This window comes from Salvia hispanica, chromosome 4, assembly GCF_029641045.1.
Source record: "Salvia hispanica isolate PSC_SH4W2 chromosome 4, Shi_PSC_v1, whole genome shotgun sequence".
Taxonomy (NCBI): Eukaryota; Viridiplantae; Streptophyta; class Magnoliopsida; order Lamiales; family Lamiaceae; genus Salvia; species Salvia hispanica.
The window spans coordinates 32,794,877-32,819,252 of NC_142695.1; the positions used below are offsets into that span (position 1 = coordinate 32,794,877).

At 36.7% G+C, this 24,376-nt stretch overlaps 1 protein-coding gene and 2 long non-coding RNA genes across 3 annotated transcripts; 2 read left to right on the forward strand and 1 right to left on the reverse strand.

Moving 5' to 3' along the window:
- Nucleotides 1–13,105: 13,105 nt before the first annotated feature.
- LOC148928477 (uncharacterized) lies at nt 13,106–15,149 on the forward strand. The gene has a single exon (XM_089070113.1). The coding sequence runs from the start codon at nt 13,116–13,118 to the stop codon at nt 14,667–14,669; it is 1,554 nt and encodes a 517-aa protein (XP_088926239.1). The 5' UTR covers nt 13,106–13,115; the 3' UTR covers nt 14,670–15,149.
- A 233-nt stretch (nt 15,150–15,382) lies between these two features.
- LOC148928478 (uncharacterized) lies at nt 15,383–15,931 on the reverse strand. The gene is made up of 2 exons (XR_016137790.1): nt 15,807–15,931; nt 15,383–15,648 (listed from the first exon to the last, which is right to left on the reverse strand). It is a non-coding gene; the product is annotated as an uncharacterized LOC148928478 (long non-coding RNA).
- Nucleotides 15,932–20,830: 4,899 nt separating this feature from the next.
- Nucleotides 20,831–21,825, forward strand: LOC125192405 (uncharacterized). The gene is made up of 4 exons (XR_007171392.2): nt 20,831–20,918; nt 21,002–21,060; nt 21,132–21,214; nt 21,452–21,825. It is a non-coding gene; the product is annotated as an uncharacterized LOC125192405 (long non-coding RNA).
- The last annotated feature ends 2,551 nt before the right edge of the window (nt 21,826–24,376 follow it).

Here is a 24,376-nt window from a genome sequence, read left to right on the forward strand (position 1 = left end):
GGGAAATTGGTTCCCGCCGGCGAAGGTACCAAAATTGGGGCCAACGTTCCCCCATCCTCCACCTCTGGTCCCGCTGGCGGCGGCGGTGACGAATCTCCCGCCGCTAGGGTATTGTGTCCCGTACGGGAGATATTGGGATTCGCCGGTGTTTGGGGAATCGCTATCGGGATTCATTATATCTAGAGAGAGAGAGGTTTTTGTAATACATAGAACGAGAAGTGCTAATAAAATGAACTGCAACGACACGGATATATAATGTTCAAATTAATTTTTTTAAAAATTGCTCGTGTCCGACAACGCTCAATGGGCGCCGAGCGACCGCCAAAGTCACGACGCCCATCCCACCCCATTATTTTTATGGCGCGCGCATCGATGCCGTCCCAACCGCCGAGCCACATGACGGCGGCACAGCCGGTGGGATGGCGGCTACTGTGAGTGATCTTACCTGAATGAAAAACTATCGTGATATAATTAAGCAAATAAATGTGCATTAAGATATAAGGAATGCATTAGCATGACATCTAGGCTTGAAATATGTCATTTTTGGCTATTGGAAACATATTTTAAACAGTGCATAATTAAAGAGGGGTGTAATTCACGTATTCAAGCATTGCATAATAACTTTATTTTCTCCAAAAATTATAAAATATAAAATTTCACGTAACACACTCAATTAAAATTATTTTTTATACAAAATACTCCCTCCGTCCAGCAATAGTCCTATTTTTCTTTTTAGGACGTCCGAGAATAGGAGTCCTGGTTCTACTTACCATAATTTGACAATTTAATTACTCTCCCCCTTCTCACTAATTTACTCAATTGACATAAAGAAAGCACTCACCCACCTAACCTTGATTTCACTCTCTCACTCTCTCGGCCTCATTCTCTCACCCTCATTCTCTCTTACTCTCAGTCTCACTCTCACTCTTTCGCCCTCCTCTTCCTCCGTGGAAACCCTAATTCACGCCGTCTCCTCCTCTTCCCTAAATGGATGATGTGCCCTTTGAAACCCTATCCCCCATCTATGGGTTGGATTCGGTCGGAAATCGTATTCAACTTCCACGTTGGCCTTGTCTGAATCCGACGCCGGAGTGGAACTTCGACACGCCGGAGGGGTCGATCCTGACTCCTATTGCAACCCACCTTTCTCCTATCCCCACATACTCGTGGGAGGCAGGTGATTCGATATCCACTGTAGTTCCTGAAACTCCGATGGTCGAAGGCCCTTACTGGACCGATTCCCAGCCCTCTATGTTCCTTGAAACTCCAGATCTGGAAGCTATGCCGTGGATGGTGACTGATTCCACCATAGTTCCTGACATGCCGGAGACCATGCTCGATTCTGAGCTTATTGTCCATGATACGCCAGGTTATGAAAGTCCTGACTCCACTGTGGTCCGTGAAACTCCGCAGGTGAAGAGGCGGAGGCATCCTGTTGAGGAAGAGGGTTCAAGGAGATTCTCCCGACTCTCTTGCTCGGCATGAAAGATCTTCTCTAATTTTTTTATGTTGATTTAGGCACCCCCATTTTGGGTTAGGAGGTTTAATCTTTCCCTATATGATGAAATTTGTGATGTTTGACCGATTATGTTGATGAAATTTGTTGTTGGTTGCTGGAATTTGTGCATTCTAATGTATTGTGGTGATTGTGTTTTGATTAAGCCAACCCCAATTTGGGTTAGGAGGTTTAAACTACTACTATATGATGAAATTTGTGATGTTTGGCCGATTAATCTATTGCTATATGGTGAATTGTTGATATACTTGCTTGAATTTGTTGTTGGTTGCTGCTGTGCTGATGGGGTATTTTTGTGGTGCTTATTTTTATGTGAAATAGCCACCCCGTGATCTGGTTTGGAGGCTTTTCACACTGCCCTATGATGAAATTTTTCTAAGGTGCTTTCATGATGGTGAATTGTTAATATACTTGCTGGAATTTGTTGTTGGTTGCTACTGTGCAGATGAGGTATGTTTGTGGTGCTTATTTTATGTGAAATAGCCATCCCTTGATCTAGTTTGGAGGCTTTTCACACTGCCCTATGATGAAATTTTATTAGGTGCTTTTGTGATGGTGTATTGTTGATATACATGCTGTAATTTGTTATTGGTTGTTGCTGTGCTGATGGGATTTGTTTATGCTGCTTATATTATGTGTAAAAGCCACCCCTTTATCTGGTTTGGAGGCTTGTGTTCATCCCTATGATGAAATTTTTCTGAGGGTCTTATATCATCATCCTGAATATGTGCATTACATTAGGTTTGCACTATGTCTATATACCAAAAAAATAAAAACATCAGACCCTAACCCAAAAAAAATAATAGGGGCTAACCAACACACCAAAAAGATCAGATCACCCTATTCCATAAACATCACTTTGGCTGACCTAGAAGCCAAATGCATTTGACAGAGGACCAATATAATACATTGACCCATCATTGTTCTTTGGCATTTTTAAGTAGTACAACACATCTCTCACAACATTCTTCTCTACTTCCAGCACATTGGGGAGTCCCACAGTTCTTTGTAGTCTATCCTTGTTGATGTGTGGAACTTTGTAGCCATTTCCACCTCTGCACTATAGGATTTCAGGGAGGCAAGCCTGCAAGCTTAGGAAAACTCTATTGGGAGTTTGTGGTGACAGCTCTGCAAAAGAGCTACACACATTCCCCATAAGTTCATCCACGGTCTTGCATGGTTTCTCATGCTGCAGTGACTGAATTGCTCTAAAAAAGCCCAGGTCTAAGATGTTAGTGCCAGGGGAATTAGGTGGTTTAGAAACAGTTGGATTTTAAATCCATCTGAATTGGCAACAGCCTGAAAATCCGGATCCATTGCAGTTATGTGTAGGGTTGCATTATCTTGCTAAATGTAAATGTCTTTACTCCCAAACAGGCCACTTGGCCTTAATTGCGGGTATAATCTGGCATAAAGAAGAATAACATAGCTAAATGATGATCTTTATTGAGTTATTAAGATCTAATAGAATGAAAAAGGTTACATACCTTGTTGATAAGGCAGTCCCTCATCACTGCCTTTGTGACTGAATTGATTGCTTTGGTTACCATGGTCCCTCTAGGCATATTCTTTGACTTCTTATGTGCTAGCAGTACTTCAGTGAAGGGAAATATTCCCACCTTACGATCATAAGTTTCCTGCCCATCCATACCAAACTGTGGTCTACCGACAACACACATATACATCACTTTGGTGATGTATCTCTTGGATTTGCATGACCTATATGGCTCATCCTCATCCGGCAAGAGGTAGTACCTGTCTGATGCCTTGGTCATATAGATCCATTTTTCATCTATATGCACTACATTGTGCATGCTTTGATATTGAACTCTACCTTGAGTAATTTGTGGCTGAAGTTGACTAAGACTTCATCTAACTCTTGCTAGCTTATTCATATTAGTGAGGGCAGGTTTGATTGCTTTTGTATGTGGCCGTAGTTTAACTTGCTTCACCCACTGACCTAATGAGCTCTTGCTCACCTTCAATTTTACTGTCATTTTCTCACGGAAGATCAAGAGTAGATAAGTTTCTAATCTAATTTGTCAACATGATGGTAGCCTCTAATATTTCCTTCTATGATTGCAGGTTCCCCCTTTGCATCTGCTCCTTGGCTGTCTTCCATAGCCTGTACACTGTCTTCCTACTGATGCTAAATGTGTCTGCTGCCTCCATTACATCCCCTCTTACGAGCATTTGTGCTTGAGTAGAAACTGCACCACATTGTTCTTGATGCTGCTGCTCAAGTGTAGGGTTTGCCTCTGCCCATTATCCATCCTTATGATGAATTTTTTATGGGGGATTTAAATTTACATAAGTGTTGGGAGTTTTTTTAGGAGATTTTCAGATTTGGGGTTGGTAGGAGATGTCTTAAATGAGTGTAGGTGATGTATTTATAGCAGATTTGGAGTTGTACTTTTTGGAGTTCATATTTCCCTCAAACTCTTTGTAGAGGGAAATTTGAATTTTTCAGTTCCCTCTTTTTATTTTGAACAGATTTGAACTTAATGTGATGAATTAGTAATTGAAGGCATTCTGTTTATGTTGAGTGTTTTTTTAAATTCAGTTTTTAATTTATGTGCATGAATATATTGGAAATTAAAAATGTCATTCTTATTAATGATATTGCAACGTCCAGCAATGAATCAACAAAAAATTTTTGACAGCTCCTTCTCGATGCAAAAAACGTCCCGCAAGGAGCAAAAATTTAAACACAATTGAGGTGGGTCCCAAATTCCACTATCACAAACCATTTATTACAGACTCTAAAACTTTTATAAAACTCGTGCCATTTAGAAATGAGACTGCTATTGCTGGATGGAGGGAGTCTATCAAAGTAAAATAATTTTACGAGAATTTAAAGCAAAATCCTAATTACATACGTTGATATAAAGTATTTTTTTATAATATAAAAATGTCAAACTAAATGATGAGAAATGATAATTTTGTTAATTGAAATGAAACATTTTGGAAGAAAATTGATATTTTGTTGTAGTGTTGTTTAAATAGAAAATGATTTTATGAGTGGTAAGAAATGATAATTTTTTTAAATGATTGAAAACGATATATTTTGAATGAATAATGATATTATGTTGATTGGTTGTTTAAATAAAAAATGACATTTTTAATGGTAAGATATGATAATTTTGCTGATTGAAAATGATACATTTCGAATGAAAAAACAATGTTGTTGCATTGCTATTTGATTGATATTTAAATCAAACTATATACTGCCATTTAGGGATGTCAATCAAACCCGAAACTTGTGGGTCATCGCAAATAGCCCGGTAAAATTAGCTGATTAGGGTTGCAATTTTATAACCCGAATACATAACGGGCTAAACGGGTTAGCCCGAATGGATTGGCGGGTTAAACGGCTTGGCCCGAACGGATTGGTGGGTTGAACAAGTTGGTTGCAACTTTTAATTAAAAAATTTAAGTTTTAGGGAATTTTTGTATTTTTGAATTTTATGTGGCACAATCATTAGTCTTTTTCAATCTTCAAAGTACACTTTTTCACTTGATCTCACATTATCAACTTTCAAGTTCCACCTCGACTCATTATTTCATTGTCCCATTATCTGTCAGGATTGGTATACTGAAAAACACATTTTGAGCAGGTCGCATGGATAGAATTGCTTGTATGCAATAAACTTTACAATCCACTTCTAACCCAAGGCGAGAAGAAGTAATTTTATTGCATTGGTGTTTGCTTATGCATTTATAAGATGTTTCTCAAGCATTTAAATGTATAAGAAGCAAACAAGTCTAATTCTTTTGTAGAGTAGATTGGTCGTGAACGATGTTCACAGAAGGTGATGCAACCAGTTCTTTGTAGAAGAGAAATAGAATTTCACGACCTAGATAGGCTTTGGCTACCTATCAAGAAAGGTTACAGTGTCAGTTCGCATGTTTCCTTACTTTAGGAAATATATGACACTTGTGTGGTATAACACTGAAGGATCTAACACTTAAGATAAGTCTTTCTTGCTATTTACTAAAAGACGAGGTCTCGGTGATTGTTATTTCTTAATCATTGTTGATATAACATTGAGCATACAATATTGATTATGCACTACTTTGATTTATCAAATGGTGCGGATTTTTCGCAATCCAAGAATACTGATATGTTGGGTTGTGATGATCAATGTCTAGAGGTGCTAGTATTGTTATTGCAATGAATCATGCGCTGGGTGAGTTCAGTTTGATAATATCCTTAAGAGGTGTTCGAAAAAAGTTTTATTATTCAAAAGTCCGACAGGTTGAAATTTATTTCAGAATAATAAATAAAGATTTTGAACGAGATATCTCTTAGAAAAAGATATTAATTAATTAAAGTCAAATAACGGACTTAAATTAATTAATGAATATTTATATCTTAAACACGAGAAATAATAAATTAAAGAGGTAAAGCCCAGATTAATCGTACTTGGGATTGGATGAGCAATCAATATATTATACTATAGTGGATGATAATAATATTCTGTTTGGATTTGAATTAAATTGGGGCTCAATTTAATTAATAAAATTCCAACAGGTTTGGCCAAGTCCAACCTCCATGGATCTCTAGTCTGGCCCATCGTAACTCTATATAAAAGGAGATTGGAAGGGAGATTTTATAAGAATTTACTGTTAATTTTCGTGCTCCCCCTTTGGGAGTGGACGAAAAATCGGTTTTTGACATAACTGATATTTTGTCTTCTTTCTAATCAAGCCCTTTTCGATTCTGACAAACTTTGCCCACCCAAAGGTCAATATCTGAGTTAGGGATACTTATCAGAAGGTTCGTGGTTGAGTACGAAGAACATCACGTGGAGAAGGCACAAGCAATCGTCGATTCTTTGGAGAATCAGATCGGTAATTCTAAACCGTAGGAAATTCATGTTTAGGTTTTAATTCCTTTTACATGAATTTATTGTTGGGGTTTGGTGCCCCTTGCACAGCGGAAGACTTGTACAAAATAAATAAATCAGATAAAGATCTATTTGACCGATTATGGGATCAATCAATTCACATGTTAAACAGATAATTGCATGCTAGAACGCAAATAATTCATGCTCAAAGAAACTAAATCCTAAAACATGAATTCTATGGTTTAGGGTTACCGATTTTGATTCTCCAAAGAATCGTCGATTGCTCGCGCCTTCTCCACGTGATGATCTTCAATACTAGACCACGGATATTCTCTCTGGTTCCTGAACTGTATCTCGATATCAGGGTGGGCTGATCTCATCAAAATACTAGGGCTCGAATAAAAAAGACAGAAAAATTCATCACGGAGGAGGAGCTAAAATTCTCACGGAGGAGAAAATAACAAGAAAAAATTGTCTCCTTCCGCAGAGAGAAAGGATCGAAATTTTTCATGTAGAAAAAAGTGTGATTCTGTCTCCTTTATTCTCCTATTTATATTAAGTTCCTTTTGGGCCCAGACAGGGATCTATGAGAGGTTTTGGATATGGGCTCCCCCAATTAGCTTTTTACTAATTAAATTGAACCCACAATTTAATACAAGCTTATATTGGAATATTACGAGCATCCACTACGGAAGTAATATTGAACTCTCCCCATCCAAATCCGAAATTACAAGTAATCCAGGTTTCCACTTTGTTTATTATTTATTTCTCGCGCTTAAGATATAAATGTCCATTAATTAATTAATGTCTGCTATGGACTTAATTAATTAACATCTTATTAATTCCAAGAGTGGACTTAACAAGAAACATTTATTTATTATTCATAGAGTAATAAACTCCAACTGGCCAGTTTTCTGAATAATAAAACCTTGTTTGAGCTCCTCTTGAGGACATTATCAAACGAGACTCACTTCGCGCACGATTCAACATAATAGCAATCCTAGCACCGCTAGATATTAATCACCACTACCCAATATATCAGGATCATTGGGTTGCGAAAAACCCGTACCTTTTAATAAGTCAAAGTAGTGCATAATCAATACCGTATGCTCAATGCTAACATATGTAAATTAAGAAATAGTATTTTATCAAGACCTAGTCTTTCAGTAGATAGCATAAAGACACGTCTTGCTGTTAGATCCGTTCAGTGCTATACCACACCAATGTCATCTTATTTCAGTAAGGCTTAGAAATATGCAGACTGACATTGCAACCTTTCACGATAGGTAGTCTAAGCCTATCTAGGTTGTGAAATTCTTCTTTTTCTTTTGCAAAGCATTGCATAGATCTGACCGTGTTACCTTAAAGTGGACGCCGCCCGCAACCGGTCTACTAAGCAAAAGACTTAGACTTTGTTTGCTTCTTTTACATTTAAATGTTTATAAAACATCTTATAAATGCACAAGCAACTCAATGTAATAATAATAGTGATTCTATTCGTGCGGAACTGCTAGAATAATACTGAATCAGGTTCAAAGTGGATTGTAGAGTTTTTCGTATACAAGAAAGATATCATTCGCGCGAGACTTGCTCGAAACATGCTTTTTAGTATACCAAATCTAACATTTATGTGCGTTCTTGTATGCAATTGTTTGATTAATATGTGGTTAAATAATCTCATAATCGGTCAAATTGATCTGTAGATCTGATTGATTTGGTTATGCATGACTTCCGCTGTGCAGGGGACACCAAACCCATCACTTACCACCACCAAAGACAATCAAAACAAAATTAAAAACTAATACATCAAAATCTCAATATATTTGTCATTTTAATAATGATTCATGTAAGATATGATTTTTTATTTTCATAAATAATTAAATATAAACAATGTTAAAATAATGACTTGAACACAAGCTTTAATTCAAATTGATTGATTTAATTTTAATTTATCTTTATTTATATTGTAGTTGATCGAGATGAAATGCTTCTCTCCAACTATTATTGAAGAAAATTATACAATTTGAAGATTTTATATGATTCTAAAACTAATAAGATTAAGATATCTAAAATTTAAAATCATTTTATAGAGGAAATTTTGATACAAGAGATTATTACTGAAATTTTTGAGGCCCGAATAGCCCAATGAGTTAGCCGAAACCAGGTGGGTTAGGGTTAGAGACGAAAATTTATGATCCAAAAAATTTATAACTCACACCCAAATAATCTGATAACCTGGATGGATTGGTCCATACCCAAACGGGTTAGCCCGATTAACGTATTGCCACTTAATAAGTGATTTGTTGGACAATTTACTAGTACCAAATTAAGCAAATAAGCAACATGTTCATTAAAATCGAATATTAATAAGGATAAATACTACTACTACAACAAGCCATCAACAATAATATCTGGATATATCAGAAATGACATTTTTGACTATGGATAAAATAAATTCTAGAACTGAAAGAAAATGAAATCTATTCTTCTACGATCACAAATATATCATTTTAAAGAACCACAATATCACTTTTCACCACTCATAATGTCTGTTCTTTCAGCCTTTGATATAATAGCATACAATTATGATTTCGTTAGAATCGCTATAAAATATTTAAATATATCATTTCCGATTACTGAAAAGGTATTTTACTTGTGGTATAATCATAAGATTATTTCTCTCAGTTACGATTCCGGTTAATTTTCCAATAATTCAAGAAAGTCGGTTAATTGAACGATTGATTCGATTCACCTAATCTAGATTACTGAGAGAATTTATAGATATGTTAAGAAAATTAATTCAAGTTACTCTTATATCAATGAAATATTGACGTTTAATATCACATGACTTTAAAATTACATTAAAATTTTACTTAATAGGTTATTAATTGAAAACATACGATTCGAATTCAACATACAAATTGACATAAACATATAAATCGAATCCACAATTCGAATTCAGCATAAAAGTAGCATTAATTCCACAATTTGAATTAAACCCTAAATTTATCATTTGTCATTCACACCTCCAGCGCACCATGTACGATAAATTTGTGTCGGATGTCTATCGGGTCGGATCAGATTAGAAATTTGCACAATCTGGTAAAGTTCGTGACTTTTCGTGTAACATTTAAAGTTAACGGGAAAAACTAAACTATTCTAAAAGTTCACGACTTTACATACAATTTGCTACTTTTTCTATAATACCTTAAATCCTATTTATTTATCATGAATTATGTTATTAAGAAATGTGATTTATAAAATTATGATTCCTAAAAATATGATTCCTAAAAATATGATTTTTCAGATCTATATTACTACAACTTCCTATGTGTTTGTGTTTGAGAATATTAAGGAAAATTGTTAAAATTCTCAACTTGTATTTAATTTTTATATTCTTACTATATGTAACTATAGCAATGATTTTTTAATTGAATTATTGATTGAGAATATTCAATAATAATAATAATAATAATAATAATAATAATAATAAATAAATAAATAAATAAATAAATAAACTAACTAGTACACATAACTAGTACAGTATGATTCATAATTTTAAAATTTTGATCAATATTTTCTTAATAAGTTATTAGCTAACAAAACAATATTAAATATAATTATAATTATAATTATTATTATTCAACTTATAATTGAAATTAAATACTGTATGATTCATACGTTAAATACATTAAAATTTGCTTAATTTTTTATTCATGTGAAGTATAACTTAATATAAAGTATATCATAAACTTCTATAATTGTTGAATTTTTCCGGGCAGCGACAAAATCAGATTATATTTCATTTGTTTATACAACACAGTATGCATGGTCAAACATTAATACTACTAACGTACCCTATTATATATATGTACCCAGAGGCGGACCCACTAAGGGGCATGGGAGGCCCTTGGAACCCCCACTCATTTTCGATGTTCCTATATATATAGTATTCATAAATCAATTAGTAAGTTAGTCCATAGCTCAGTTGGTCAATTAGTTGGGATGTCACGGGTTCGATTCCTTGCGGTTGCGAATATATGTTCATTTTTGGGATTTTCTCAAAGCTAGGGCAACTAAATAGATTTATGTTCATTTTTGGGATTTTCTCAAAGACTTATTCATGGCTTTTTTCTTTATCGGCTAGATTAATTTATTTATGTTTTTTCTAGTTATATAATTTTTATTTGTGTAAAAATTGTCATTGTAACATCATAAAGTAGCAGTAGTAATTTTTATAATCCTAGAATAAAAATAATTATTTAGTTACATTAATAAGTGTGTATATTCATATTATTTAAATTTAAAGTTATACTTTTTATTTAAAATTATATTCTTCAATTATTTCACTCCCCAAAACCCTTGAACGAGCTCCACCTCTATCGTAGGGTTTATCGATTTCACTCCCCCAAAAATGGCGACGCGATTCCTCGCCCGCTCCCTTCTCTCCGTTCTGCCGAACTCTTCGTCATTTCTATCCCGTCTCCGCCCTATTGTGGTCGCCTGCTTCCGGCGATTTCCACAAGGGCGCTCTCGACTCGCCAGACCACCTCATCGCTGAACGATCCGGACCCTAATTGGTCCAATCATCCACCCAAGGAGACGAATCTGTTCAACGGTTGTGATTTCGAGCACTGGCTCGTGGTTTTAGAGAAGCCGGAGGGAGACCCCTCTAGAGACGAAATCATCGACTACTACATTATACACTCTTCATAAGGGGTGCACTAAATTTCGAATTTCTGGCCTTGTAGAAATTCGGGAGAACAAATTGGGGTGCAGAGTTGATACGGATTCGAGAAATAGAAAGCTTCCTGTCAAGAATCCATCATATACTCAACCTTGCAAGCAATAACCATTTCAATAACAAAATACAGAGTTCATAACCTTTTATTTTTCCTCATAGCCTAATTTTAGGAAGAAAATGAAGTAATAAACGTTTATTTAACAGCTAAAAATCAAATCATAACCATGATGTTACGATCACAAATTGCTGAAGAGGCACGCCACATAAGAGTGGGCTGGGGTTGAGCGCCACGTCAGCTAATAAGGGAGGACAGCTGGAGATCTAACTATCTAACAGCCATGAGGGAGAAAGAGGAGAGAGGGGCTTGTGAGAGCTGGATATAAAAGGAGAGAAAGGGGCAGCATATTCCCATTCATGAAAAATGCGTGTTGTGCACGCTGAGTGCTTGGGCTGAGGATGGTGGATCGAAGCATTTACCTTGGTTACTTCTATCTTGTTTATCGTCATCAATTCCTATTGTATCGTCATTCCTTTATCCGTTGATTATCAATTCAATACCATTCGATTTCTACATTTTGTCTTATAAATTGCTGTTTTGGTGTGCTCTCTGGTTGTGGTGTGTGAGTGTGGGAGAAGTGTTGCATTTCCAACTGAGATTGAGCTGAAATCGCAACAAGTGGTATCAGAGCTGTTCATCCTCGGACAGAACGGTGACGTGAGCTACGGAGGTGAAATTCTAGGGCGATGGAGGCTGAGAGGAGAATTGGGGAAAGGTTGATCGAGGAGGTTGAGAGGCGAATTGGGGAAGGTTTGAGTGACCTGGTCCAACGACAGGGGAAGATCATTAATGCTCGATTGGACGAGATGTTGAAGGCAGTCACGGCTATAAAAGATCAATTACAGGGGAGCGGTGGGGATACTGCCATGGTAGATGTCGAATCTAACCGTGAATCACTTGTGGAAGAAGATGATCCGATCGTTCAATTGCGGAGTCTAAAACAGGTATCACATATTCGAAGTTATATTGAAGCTTTTGATGAGTTAAATTCTAGGGCTGGTATAGAGGAGGATCAAGCATTGAGTATATTTTTGTCGGGGTTAGTAGATGAAATAGGGTACCGGTTTGTATGTTTGAACCAGAAACATTAGCTGATGCTTATGCTCTCTCTAAGCTTCAAGAGCTTACAATAACTGGTGTTTTCTGGTGTGACCGTAAAGAGCGACATGAGGATAAAGTAGATTATTCTAAGAAGGATAGTATTCGGAATCCAGCTCTTAAAACTGAATGGAAATTGGATAGTGAAATGGAAGATGAAACATATGCAGATGAGAAGATTGACCCAGATGCTGAAATTGATGTATTTGAAGAGGAAGAAGCTGACTGGGATGATTACATTGAGAAGGAAACTGATGTAACTACTGCAGAAATTGCTTCTGATATTGCTATTCAAACAGAGAGGGATCAATCAGCTGCTTATGTTGAAGCTGCAACTGAAGTACTAATGGAATGTTCTCTAGATTCTGCTCACCGGGAATCGAAATCCTTGCAAAATACCCAAATTCAGATATACAGGGATCAATCATTTCGTGATCCTCAGATTGAAGGAATAGAAGTGAATGTTGCAATGGAAGGGGAGGTTGCAGATATGAAGAAGGTGGATAAGGATTCTAGGCTGGCTGGCCTTATGCAGAGTGTATGGGACGGGGAAGTGAAGATGAAGCACATGGTGGTCTCAGTTGATAGTTGTAGGGTCTTTAAAGGAGGTGGTATGACTAGAGTTGCTTATAGGCAAGTTCAACATGGTGAAGTAATTGGTGGGAATTTGGGAAAATAAATTGATCTAAATGTGGAGAGTGCAGCGATAAGGCAGCTGAAGATTTTTCAATATAGAGATGAAAATTTGAATAAGACCATTGAGCATTTCTATGTGCATTTTGGGCAGAGATTGTGTAGATTTTTCACAAATGTGTGTATGGACAGTTTGGGTCTCCACAAGTTCGAGATATGTTAAATTGTTTTGGTGTTGGGAGGCTGTTAAAGGTGACGGGAGGACTCATTACAGATGAGGGGGCTGGTGCTTTCAGTTTGGTGGATGACTGGAAGGAGCAAGACTTATCTCTTGAGTTCATTAGTTCAGATTATGAGATTACGCTGATGGACCTCATTGTCACTGCTTTGGGCCTGGTATATGATGATAACAACAACAAACAGTGGCTGGATGGAAGCTGCAAAGAATGCCCTGTGACTGTGGCTGCTAAGGTTAAGGAGATTGTTGTTGCGGTTGTTGTTCGGGTTGGAATGGTGAGTGTTGTTGAAAAGGAGACTCGAATAGTGATTGTTGCAGCGACGGATGAGAAAACCGCCGGAAATGGTGCCATACAATGGCTGTATTGGTTTCCTTTATCTACGGTAAAGATGAAGCTTTTGCAAATCGTAGCTAATAGGGTCTTCGACGGTGGCGGCATGGATGGGCCATTCATATGTACGCTCCACATGGGAATTTTATGCTATATGATACTCCACACTCTGAGTGTAGCTCGTATGAGTTCACAGCCGTGCAACGCTGCAACATGGCATCGCCAAGCGCTTTGGTGGAATTCACGGATGAGATCAACACTCGACTTTCATTGTTCCTTGAGGACAAGGAATTCTATGGGGGGAGTATTGACAACAACTAAATGGAAGATGCAATGGAAATCTTATGGGAAGAGTATGGCTGTGGAGGGAAAGCTGATTATGTATGTGAAGGATGCTCTTGCAATTTATGAAGAGGAGCTTGGCAATTCCAGGAATTTGTTCTTATATTTTGGTGCTGATTCAAGGCCTGGGGAGAGGCTAAATCATGGCAATGTGTGTGGAATTGAATTGAAGCAATACATAGTTGAATTTTCAGGTTACAAAACTTGTTCACAAGCAAAGGAATTTAAGGAAACTGAACTTCTAGCAAATGCTAGACAAAATGCCCAATCGAGGGAGCGAGCTGCCATTTTAAGTATGATAAGGAATTCGAAGGGGTTTTCAGTTAGATTTCCTAAGCCAATGGTAAAGATGAAGTTAGTATTATCTTCGTTTTGGGAGTTGTTGAGAAAAACCGATATGTTGGGAGTTTTGAAGAGAAAAGTTGTCTGCCAAGGCTGTCATGCTTGGGGTTTGGAGCAAGGACTTCAAGTGGTTACATTTAAGGCTCTTCCTTCTTCAACAAAGGAGACGATGACAGTTCGTGATGCTCTAAACTCAGCACTCGGTGGAGAGATATCAGCTGATTCACAAGTCTTTGTAATAGGTGAAGAGGTTGGCGAGTATCAGGGTGCATATAAGATTACAAAACTGCTTCTTGACAAGTATAGGGTGGCCGATACAACCATCACTTTGGCTAGGTTTGCTAGAATAAGAGTTGGTGCAGCATATTACAGTCCAAGGCCTCTAATTGAGCTTATGGCATTCAACTTCACAAAGCAGGCCATTGATCACCTAGGTTTTTCTGCTGCAAAATCAAATTACATGTCCTCTGGCAAATATTTCATTGGCCAATTGGTGCTGCTGCTGGTAAGACGGTGATTCCTTGAGGACAAGGAATCTTAAGGGGGATGGATTGTTACGATCAGAAATTGATGAAGAGGCACGCCAGATAAGAGTGGGCTGGGGTTGAGCGCCACGTCAGCTAATAAGGGATAACAGCTGGAGATCTAACTATCTAACAACCATGAGGGAGAAAGAGGAGAGAGAGGGGCTTGTGAGAGCTGGATATAAAAGGAGCAGCTAATAAGGGATAACAGCTGGAGATCTAACTATCTAACAACCATGAGGGAGAAAGAGGAGAGAGAGGGGCTTGTGAGAGCTGGATATAAAAGGAGAGAAAGGAGCCGCATATTCTCATTCATGAAAAATGCGTGTTGTGTGCGCTGAGCGCTTGGGCTGAGGATCGTGGATCCGAAGCATTTACCTTGGTTACTTCTATCTTGTTTATCGTCATCAATTCCTATTGTACCGCCATTCCCTTTATCAGTTGATTATCAATTCAATACCATTCGATTTCTACATTTTGTCTTATAAATTGTTGTTTTGGTGTGCTCTCTGGTTGTGGTGTGTGAGTGTGGGAGAAGTGTTGCATTTCCAGCTGAGATTGAGCTGAAATCGCAACACATGAAAACGCCCAATTTGCACATAGGTTCACCTATTAACCTTTAATTGCAGAGGCATAAAAATCTAATCTTCTGTTCATATACAATTTTAAGAAGGGGAGTAATACATTGGTTAGGAACAAAGGTGCAGGAAGAATATAAACTTTCTAATCCAGAAAAAATCATAGCTCCGTTCCACACACAGACAAAAGAACAATCTCACCTTCAACAAATTCAAAATCAAATTGATTCCAATTGTGCTAAAAATATTATGGAAATTCCCTTTATAAAAGAAAAATGAGTATTGGCGCTTACAATGGAGCATTGAACATTGCAGAATGTGCCCGTAGCTCTAGCAGCGGTCTCAAGATTCAAGACTTTGCTCCCCACACTCCTCATTTCGACATTATCTTTATCTGTGTTTTATTTAGGGGTGAGCAAAAAACCCGAAAACCTAATATCCGAACCGATCAAAACCGAAAATTTAAAATTCGGTTCGATTTTAGATATTTAAAAATTTCGGTTTTTTCGGTTCGATTCAGTTCGAACGAAATAAAAATCCGAATCTCTCCACCTCTCCATCACCAAGCCGTCGCCTCTCCAGCGGCCAGCTCCGGCACGACGCCCCTCCACGCCATCAGAGAGAGAGAGAGCTCTAGGCCCGTCGCCCGTCATCCCCACGCTTCACGCCGTCGCCCCCCACAACTTCACGCCTTCTCCTATCCATTTTACTTAAGATAGCTAATTTCTTCAACCTTTATACATATAAGGATTCAATTTAGTTTCTCTAGATAGACAAAAAAATTTAGTTAAATTTCAGTTTATTCATGAGTTTGTATTGCTTTTTTGTTGAAACCTAAATTCGGTTTTTTGGGTTCGGTTCGGTTTGGGGAAAAAACCGAACCGAAACCCATGCACACCCCTACTTTTATTTACTATTTACTCTTTACGTCCGAATGAAATATTAGTGAAATAAGTTAGTGGAACGTGAGACTTATTACCATTTATAGTAAATATGAACCGATACTTATATTCACGGACGGACTAAAAAAATACGGGATTCATATTACGGATAGAGGGAGTACTTTTAGTTTAAATAAAAATATTCATACTTACCGAAATTTATAATCTTTTTATTTCACGTGCTAGGCATCCATTGTCGGAGGGTTAAACATTAAAATATTAAAAACTTAGTTGGTGAAGTTAAGAATATCGATTTACTTAAGTTAATAACAGAGTTTTAGTATATCGTGATTTTCGCAACAGAAATATTTCAGTATGGTCAATGTATATCGTGCATATATAGTAAAACATGAGTTATAATTGAATGTTAAAATATACTCTCTCCATCCTATAAATATATGGGCAATTGATATGATACGAGAACTAAAACAAAATTGATAAATTAAGAGATAGGAGGAGAAGAGTAGTTAAAGTAGTACTTGTGGATAATGAGACCCACATTATTAGTAGTGTTTAATGGTAGTATAAGTTATAAATAAGTTGATGTATAGGAGTAATAAATTGAGATAGCTTTTTTAAATGGAATGCACGTATTTCTGTGGGAAGGATGGGAAGGATGAAAAGAGAAAGTGCAAATATTTGCATGGAGAGTATAATTGAATTAACTAAAGAGTCATTGAGATCAATACTCTACAATCTAATTCTTTCATTGATCGAAATCTAGTTTTCTTTCATTTGTTTTTTTTCTGCATTTATTTATGTTTATTTAGTTTTATAAAAAGCATTCGAAAACTTTGTGGACAAGATAACCGTCATACATTTACCTATACTAGAATAACATTGTCCACTTGCAATAGTATTTTAATGCTATAAAAGTGCATCAAGATTTCAGTCATGTACCAATAATTTTTGGTAACGTATCATATCTTAGTAAAAATCACAGTATATCAAAAATTCAATATTTATAGTACAATAAGTCTGGTATACCTGCATTTCTATAATTTCCCACTTTATTACAGACACCAACTGCTTGTTGTTTTGCCTTGTAGTTTTTCTATACAACAAACGTGTTCCATTCACATGGTAATGTGCAACTAGGGACAGAGCCGGGGGATCGGAGAGGTCGATCAACCCTACCGCTAGCCATAAGTGCAGTTGAAATTGAGCTTTGGAGTTGTATGAGACATGAGCAGAGACACTTGGACAAAACTCATCTAATATTTGCGTACAAACTTGCATTTTCACAGAGATCCACAAAAAGTGAAGTGTTGGAAACTAGAAAACTAGGACGACAATAGTAAATACAACTATTTAGTCCATTGGCTCATTTACCAACCAATTAATTCTTTTTCTGTTATATGCCGATATAAGATATTAACTAAATCATTAAATAATCTCTCATTTAAGGGTGTGTTCACTGAATTTTATATGGTTTCAAGAAATGAATTCCGGTTAGAATCGTGGGTTTAGCATCTCCAATGCTTTAGGCCAGCCACGTGCTAGTCACTCTCTCTTCCTGCCACGTTATCAGCACTAAAATTCCACCTGCCACATCATCATTTTAAGCAAATAGGCTAGCCTAAGGCTAGCCACAGGCTAGCCGCAATAAAAATAATTCAAAAATAACTAAATTTACGATAAATTACGGAATTAAATTTACGAGACATTAATTTCATTTAAAAAAAAGTACATTCATAAAAAAAAATACATAATAAAGAAAAAATTATCGCCGTGCAGTCTTCCGTGCCCACAACTCTTCAATTAAATCCTTTTGGAGTTGAATATGAGCATTCACTTGGCGCATGTCGGCATGTGCCCGGAGGCGGCCGGCTTCATCGTGAGGTACCCCACGTCGTACGTTAGGGGTGGCCATTCTGTGGCTTGGACTAGCTGCATCAGTATAGTCATTGGCCCAATTAGTCAGTTGTACGCCTTCGTCTTCGACGATCATGTTGTGCATGATAATGCAGGCGTACATTATATCAGCAATGCAACCGACATCCCACAAACGTGTTGGGCCCTTAATTGCCGCCCATCGAGACTGGAGCACACCAAATGCGCGCTCCACGTCCTTGTACGCCGACTCCTGCCGTTTCGCAAAGTAGGCCTTCCTGTCATCATTTGCGTGCTGATCGTCTTCACAAAGACGGGCCACCTAGGGTATATCTCATCCGCCAAATAGTATCTCATATCATGCCGGTTGCTGTTGGCCACAAATGAGACGGCCGGACCGATACCCTGACACTGCTCGTTGAAGATGGGCGACGAGTTGAGTACGTTGAGGTCGTTGTTCAACCCGGCTACCCCAAAATACGCATGCCAGATCCACAGCCGGTAATCAGCTACGGCCTCGAGGATCATCGTGGGATTCTTTCCCTTGTAGCCGGTCGTGTAAGCCCCCTTCCAGGCAGTCGGACAGTTCTTTCACTCCCAATGCATATAATCTATGCTGCCTAACATCCCGGGGAACCCATGTTGCTCCCCGTGCATCTGCATCAGATCCTGACAATCTTGGGGAGTAAGGCTTCGAAGGTACTGATCACGGAATATTTCAATCACGCCATAGCAGAAAAACATCAGGCTCTCGACTCACCGATGTGGAGGTACTCATCCCACATGTCTGCCGCGCCTCCGTAGGCCAACTGCTTGATTGCCGCCGTGCACTTTTGAATAGGGGTGTGGCCGGGTCTGTCAGCCGCATCGTGCCTTAAGCGGAAACACAGATATCGCTGCTCCAAAGCGTCAACGATACGCATAAACAGCTCCCTGCGCATTCTAAAACGCCGCCTGAACAGGTTGGCCCCAAACCGCGAGTTCTCTGAGAAGTAGTCGTCATATAGCCGCTGATGTGCAGCTACGTGATCCCGATCAATCACTGTTCGGCGGTGGACAACGGGTCGAGGGCGAGGTACCGCCGGCTTCAAGGCCCTTTGCATGTACCGCTCCATCTCGTGGTTCATGTAGGCCTCCAATGCCTCGTTCATTCGCCGTTCATACTCCTCAACATCCCCACCACTACCATCACTACTACCACCCGCGTTACTCATTTCGCCTTGTTGCTCTTGTACAAAAATTTAGATAGAGAAAAACTCGTTAAAACAAGTGGTGCAAATGAAAATGACGTGAAAATCGCGAATATATAGTGTTTCAAATTAAAAAAAAAAAAAAAATACTCCCTCCGTCCCGGCTAAGATGACACATTCCTTAGCCGGCACGGGGTTTTAGGAGTAATTGGTTAATGTGTTTAATTGGAGAGAGAAAAGGTGGGTGGAAGTATTAAAATAGAGAGAGAAAGAAAGGTGAATATTTTAATAGGGGTGAAAAAAAATGGTTGTGTGTGTTAATTGGAGAGAGAAAGTTTCCAAAAAAGGAAATGTGTCATCTCGGTTGGGACAAACTAAAAAGGAAAACATGTCATCTTAAGCGGGACAGAGGGAGTAAAAAATTGCGCTGGCCGATCGCCAGCCTGCAATGGCGGCCAGCGCATTGGCGAGCGCATCGGCCAACGCCTAATTTCTCGCCGAAAGTGTGCTGGCCGGTTGCAATAGTTCGGCTAGCCGATCGGCTAGCGCCGCGAATCGGCTAGCCGGTGGGCTAGCCGCTATTGGAGATGCTCTTAGGTCCCATGCAATTGAACTTTACATGTTATTTCATTGTTCAAGAAATAGGCCAAGATTTGAGTATTTTGTTTTTAAGGGGCGTTCACCTTCCCAACTATGGCAAGTTATGTGGCCAAATCTAGGCAAAATCATGTCATACCTAATTCAATTCGCGGAGACCCAATATTTGGATGAGGCCTACGCTATTCCATCACTAGAAGGCAAGAATTATATCGGCAGAAAAGCGTGGTATTCAATTCTGGAGTTGGCACTTGACCAAGAATTGGACACCTGATTGATGAAATTGTCCTTGAAATTTCTGTTTGATTTTTCGACTTGCCACGCATTAAGGAGGTGGAAATATAAAGAAGTGGGAGAGGTTTTTTAGTCCTAACACATAGCTAAGCCAAATTATCTCTCTCCAAAACTCAACATAATCTGACTCACTAACTAACACACTATTGAATTTATATCATTGGAATTCCAATTAACGCCTCCTATACAATGAACCATTAAACAATCTTCATGAACCATGCCAAAGCAAAATACAATCGAGAATATACCATAAATGAAGGGTATGAATCTATATCTATACATATATAAAGCCACAGTTTTTCCAAACTGATTTTGGCGCCCAACTTCATAAAATGTTACCAAAAGTTTATTTCTCAATATTGTAAGCTAGGTTAAAGTTTTGTAACACTAACTTTTGTTTATGCTATATACTGATATGCATCGAATAAGATAGATAAAAGAACTACTCAGTGAATAAAAAAGCTTTACACATTGGACAACATCAAAAATCATGTAAAACAAATTTACAATATGTTTTGGTTTATTGACAATGACATTATGACAGGTAAGGTAGTGGTAGACATGACATGACTTTAGAAGAAAAGAGTGAGTAAAGGTGGTTTGAGTATTTATTTAGCATGTAATGAAAATGACCACTATAAATTACAGTGCATTGATTTAGTGTACAAACTAAGTTTTGAACCTCTATAAATACCACAATGAAAACATCGTGTGAACAAATTTACTATACTGTTCTCTCAAGAAGTAATATACTCCATAGTTATTATGTTCTTTAGCATGTTATTTTGCTTCAATTTTTATCTTTCAAGGTGTCTTTCGTTTGGATATTGTATTCATGATCCAGATTATTGACAATACAATATATTTACAACCTCTTCTTGACTTTTTGCAGTGATCTAGGTGAGAAGCAATGAAGTGAAGCAGAGGCCAATAGATCATCCTATGAAAATGGTATGACTAATTAATCTTCTATCAATAAAATCTAAATATAAGAATCATATAATTCTTGGAGGTCCATGCAGGTCTGATTTTCAAGTTGGCAAAAAGAGAATGAGAGAAGTAAAAGAATGGAAGAGTAGAAGAATAGAGAAAGAGGAGAAGAACAGTAAGCAATACCTTGACATACAATTTTTTTTTTTTTACTTTCTGAAATATTTTTGTGTATAAAAAAAATTGAAATTTAATTTTTTCACAAAATTTTTTTGAGTGAATCCGCACTCATAAAAATGGCAATAAAGCAAAGGATGAGGAAGTCGATAAAAAAGAATGAAAAATTCAAAGAAAAAATTAATTCTATTATGTCATCATACCTTCTCCGTAAAATACTTACAAACTTATGTAGATTTGACAGATAATGAGGAAGCAAAAATAAGTTTTCAATGGTGAAAACTACATGAAGATATGAGCCTAATATTACGAAGAAGGATAATTGGATAACCTTGGATCAATTAAAGTTGCTGGAGTTGGTGAGGGGCCGGATTGGAACGGTTGGCGTTCACGTGTGGAAGATCAGCGATGTAGGATGTACTACAACTTATGGCCTCCATTAAATTATTCCAATCATGGGAAAAAAACCTAGGAAATGAGTAGTAGTATACCTACGATAAATTAATTAATCTACGAGCAAATGATTTAGAAATTTTATTATTTTTGGTAGATGTATAAGTAGAAGTTATAGATCTTTGAGCAAACAGTGTGGATCTAACATTGGTTGAACTTTATTTACTTAGAAGAAATACTTCATTGATCAACTGCAAATCAAATTCCCAAACAAACAATATCTACATAAAAATAATTACTAGATACAAAAACTCATACAAATTCAAAACGAGGAAACAAACTTAAAACTTATAAATAACTAGTATATCCCCCGCGTGTTGCGCAGCTGAGAAAATTCGTAGTAAATCGTATAATTCGAGAAAGGTGTAAATGAAGGAAATTATTTAACAATATTTTAAGGCTATATACTTAACATTATGGAGTAAGTACTACTACTATTACTTTTTGTGGTAAAAATAAATGATTCAATCTATTTAAAACTTTACAATATAGAAAAATTATTATAAATATACAAAATACAACGAATTGAATATAAGTAAATAGCTATTAATATTACTTTGATATATCATGATTTGTACAATATTATTACTAACTTTTATAAGACATATCATAATATGAACCAATGATATTATTCCATTTGGCGCAATCTCATTGGCTAACTCAATAAATGACAGAGCAATCAAATGGTTGGAGGTTGCCCATCATGAGACCACGGTTGAAGAGAGAGGAAGACCTTCAATTCCATTTTTTTTTAATTGAGTAATGACACGCATGTACAAAATCGAATACAATATAAAATTTTAAAATCTTTCTCACCTACCATTCAATAAAGGCAACAACTACTTCTATCTTCCACAATTACTTCTGTAAATTTTCTCTCTTATCAAAAGCCATTTTCATCTTCAATTATTCTCTTTGTAAATCTCAAACATTCAAATTGTTAAAATGGCTATGCAACCAGAGGAGAGATACTCGGCAGATAGCATTGCACAGTTCTTTACAGTAATTTCATCCGAAAATCAATCAAAGCTGGTAAGTATTGAAATTTATTTAATACTTTTGTTTTTTTTATATAACAATCTTTATCTCATCTAGATTAAAAAATATAATGATATTTATGTTAAATAATACAACAGACCTTCCCACAAAAATTTCAAGCAAAATATCAAAATGAGCTTGGCCCAACATGTGAACTCGAAAACGGTTTATACAGATTCTGGACAACAAAAGTCAGAATACTTCCAAGCGGAAGACTGTGCTTGGAAGACGGATGGAAAAAGTTCTACGACGATAAGCACTTGGAAAAAGGAGATTTCTTGACTTTGGAGCTGATTTCCCCAAATAGATTCTACGTGACTATATTTAATGGTACTACGCAATGTGGTAAAGATACCAACCAGATTGGGGTAAGTAATTACAGTAAATTCAACTTTGTCAAAATATTTCAATATTCCATGTTTTAACCAATCCTTTATAGAGAGAGCTATCATTGAAATCGACATAGCATCATCTCCAGAACCTATTACTTCGCCTTCTTTCAACTCGATCTTAACAGCCTCAAATTACAAACTATTGGTAAGAATTAATATTTCTGTTTCATAAATATATTTAATAATAATTGTGTTTACATATTTATAAACTGAACAACTGATATTGATAAATTAATGCAATCAACATTGTAGAACATACCAATCAAATTCTGGAGGGCACATGTAACAGACAAAGATATTGAAGTCGCAATCTTTGAATTCCAAAAGAAAACATGGCAAACAAAATTGAAGAAGGCTGAAGATAGGGTGATCGTCTCCAAAGGATGGATAGGTTTCTAAAATGAGAACTCATTCCATGTTGGAATGCGATTGAATTTTCAGATGATAATGAGCAACCCTACACTCAAATTCAAAGTTACTATGGCTGAGGTAAATCATAATTAGTCCATAATTTATATTTTTAACTCAATACAACAACATTTCTTTGATTGATAAATAAAAAATTAATCTTGCATTATGTTACGTAGTGATGACAGGTGACGACATACAATCTTTTGAGGACTTGCTAATCAGGTAGACAATTTCAAAAACACTGCTTTGTGCAACAATCAATATGTATTTTTAATTAATTATGTTTTAAGTACTCTATTAATAGTAGGTAAAATATAGTATGTACTCATGATTTAGCATCTATTTTGTATTATATTTACAATGCAATTATAGACAACATGCTAATTATTAAGAACATAAACATCTAATAACATATAAATATCATGAATTATGTTAAACAAAATACATAGTAGTGGGAAAAATAAAGTAAATTACGAACTCTTAAAAAATTTATCACTTTTAGTAATAATACCAACTCTTGCATGTCCTCATAAATTATGTCTATTTTGTTTTCTTTTATGATGCAATTATCAATTACATAACATTGATTACAAATATAAACATCTACTAATACAAACTCCCTACCTGTCTCTTATGTATTGTCAAAATTTTAATGCGTATTAACCTCCAGAGGAGGATACAATTTATTAATTTTGCTGTTGTAAGATACATAATTGTTTTGTGGTTATTTGTGATTATGTATTGAGCATGAGTATGTGATAATAAGTTTCTTTGTCAAATCTTTATTATGTCATTTAATATTTGTCTGCGATCCTTAAAGAAAGAAAACTCGAATGCCTAAATTATGTAGACCAAAAACGAAAATG

Coding starts and splice junctions, on each gene's coding strand:
- LOC148928477 (XM_089070113.1), top strand. CDS start 13,116: ATGTTAAATTGTTTTGGTGTTGGGAGGCTGTTAAAGGTGACGGGAGGA.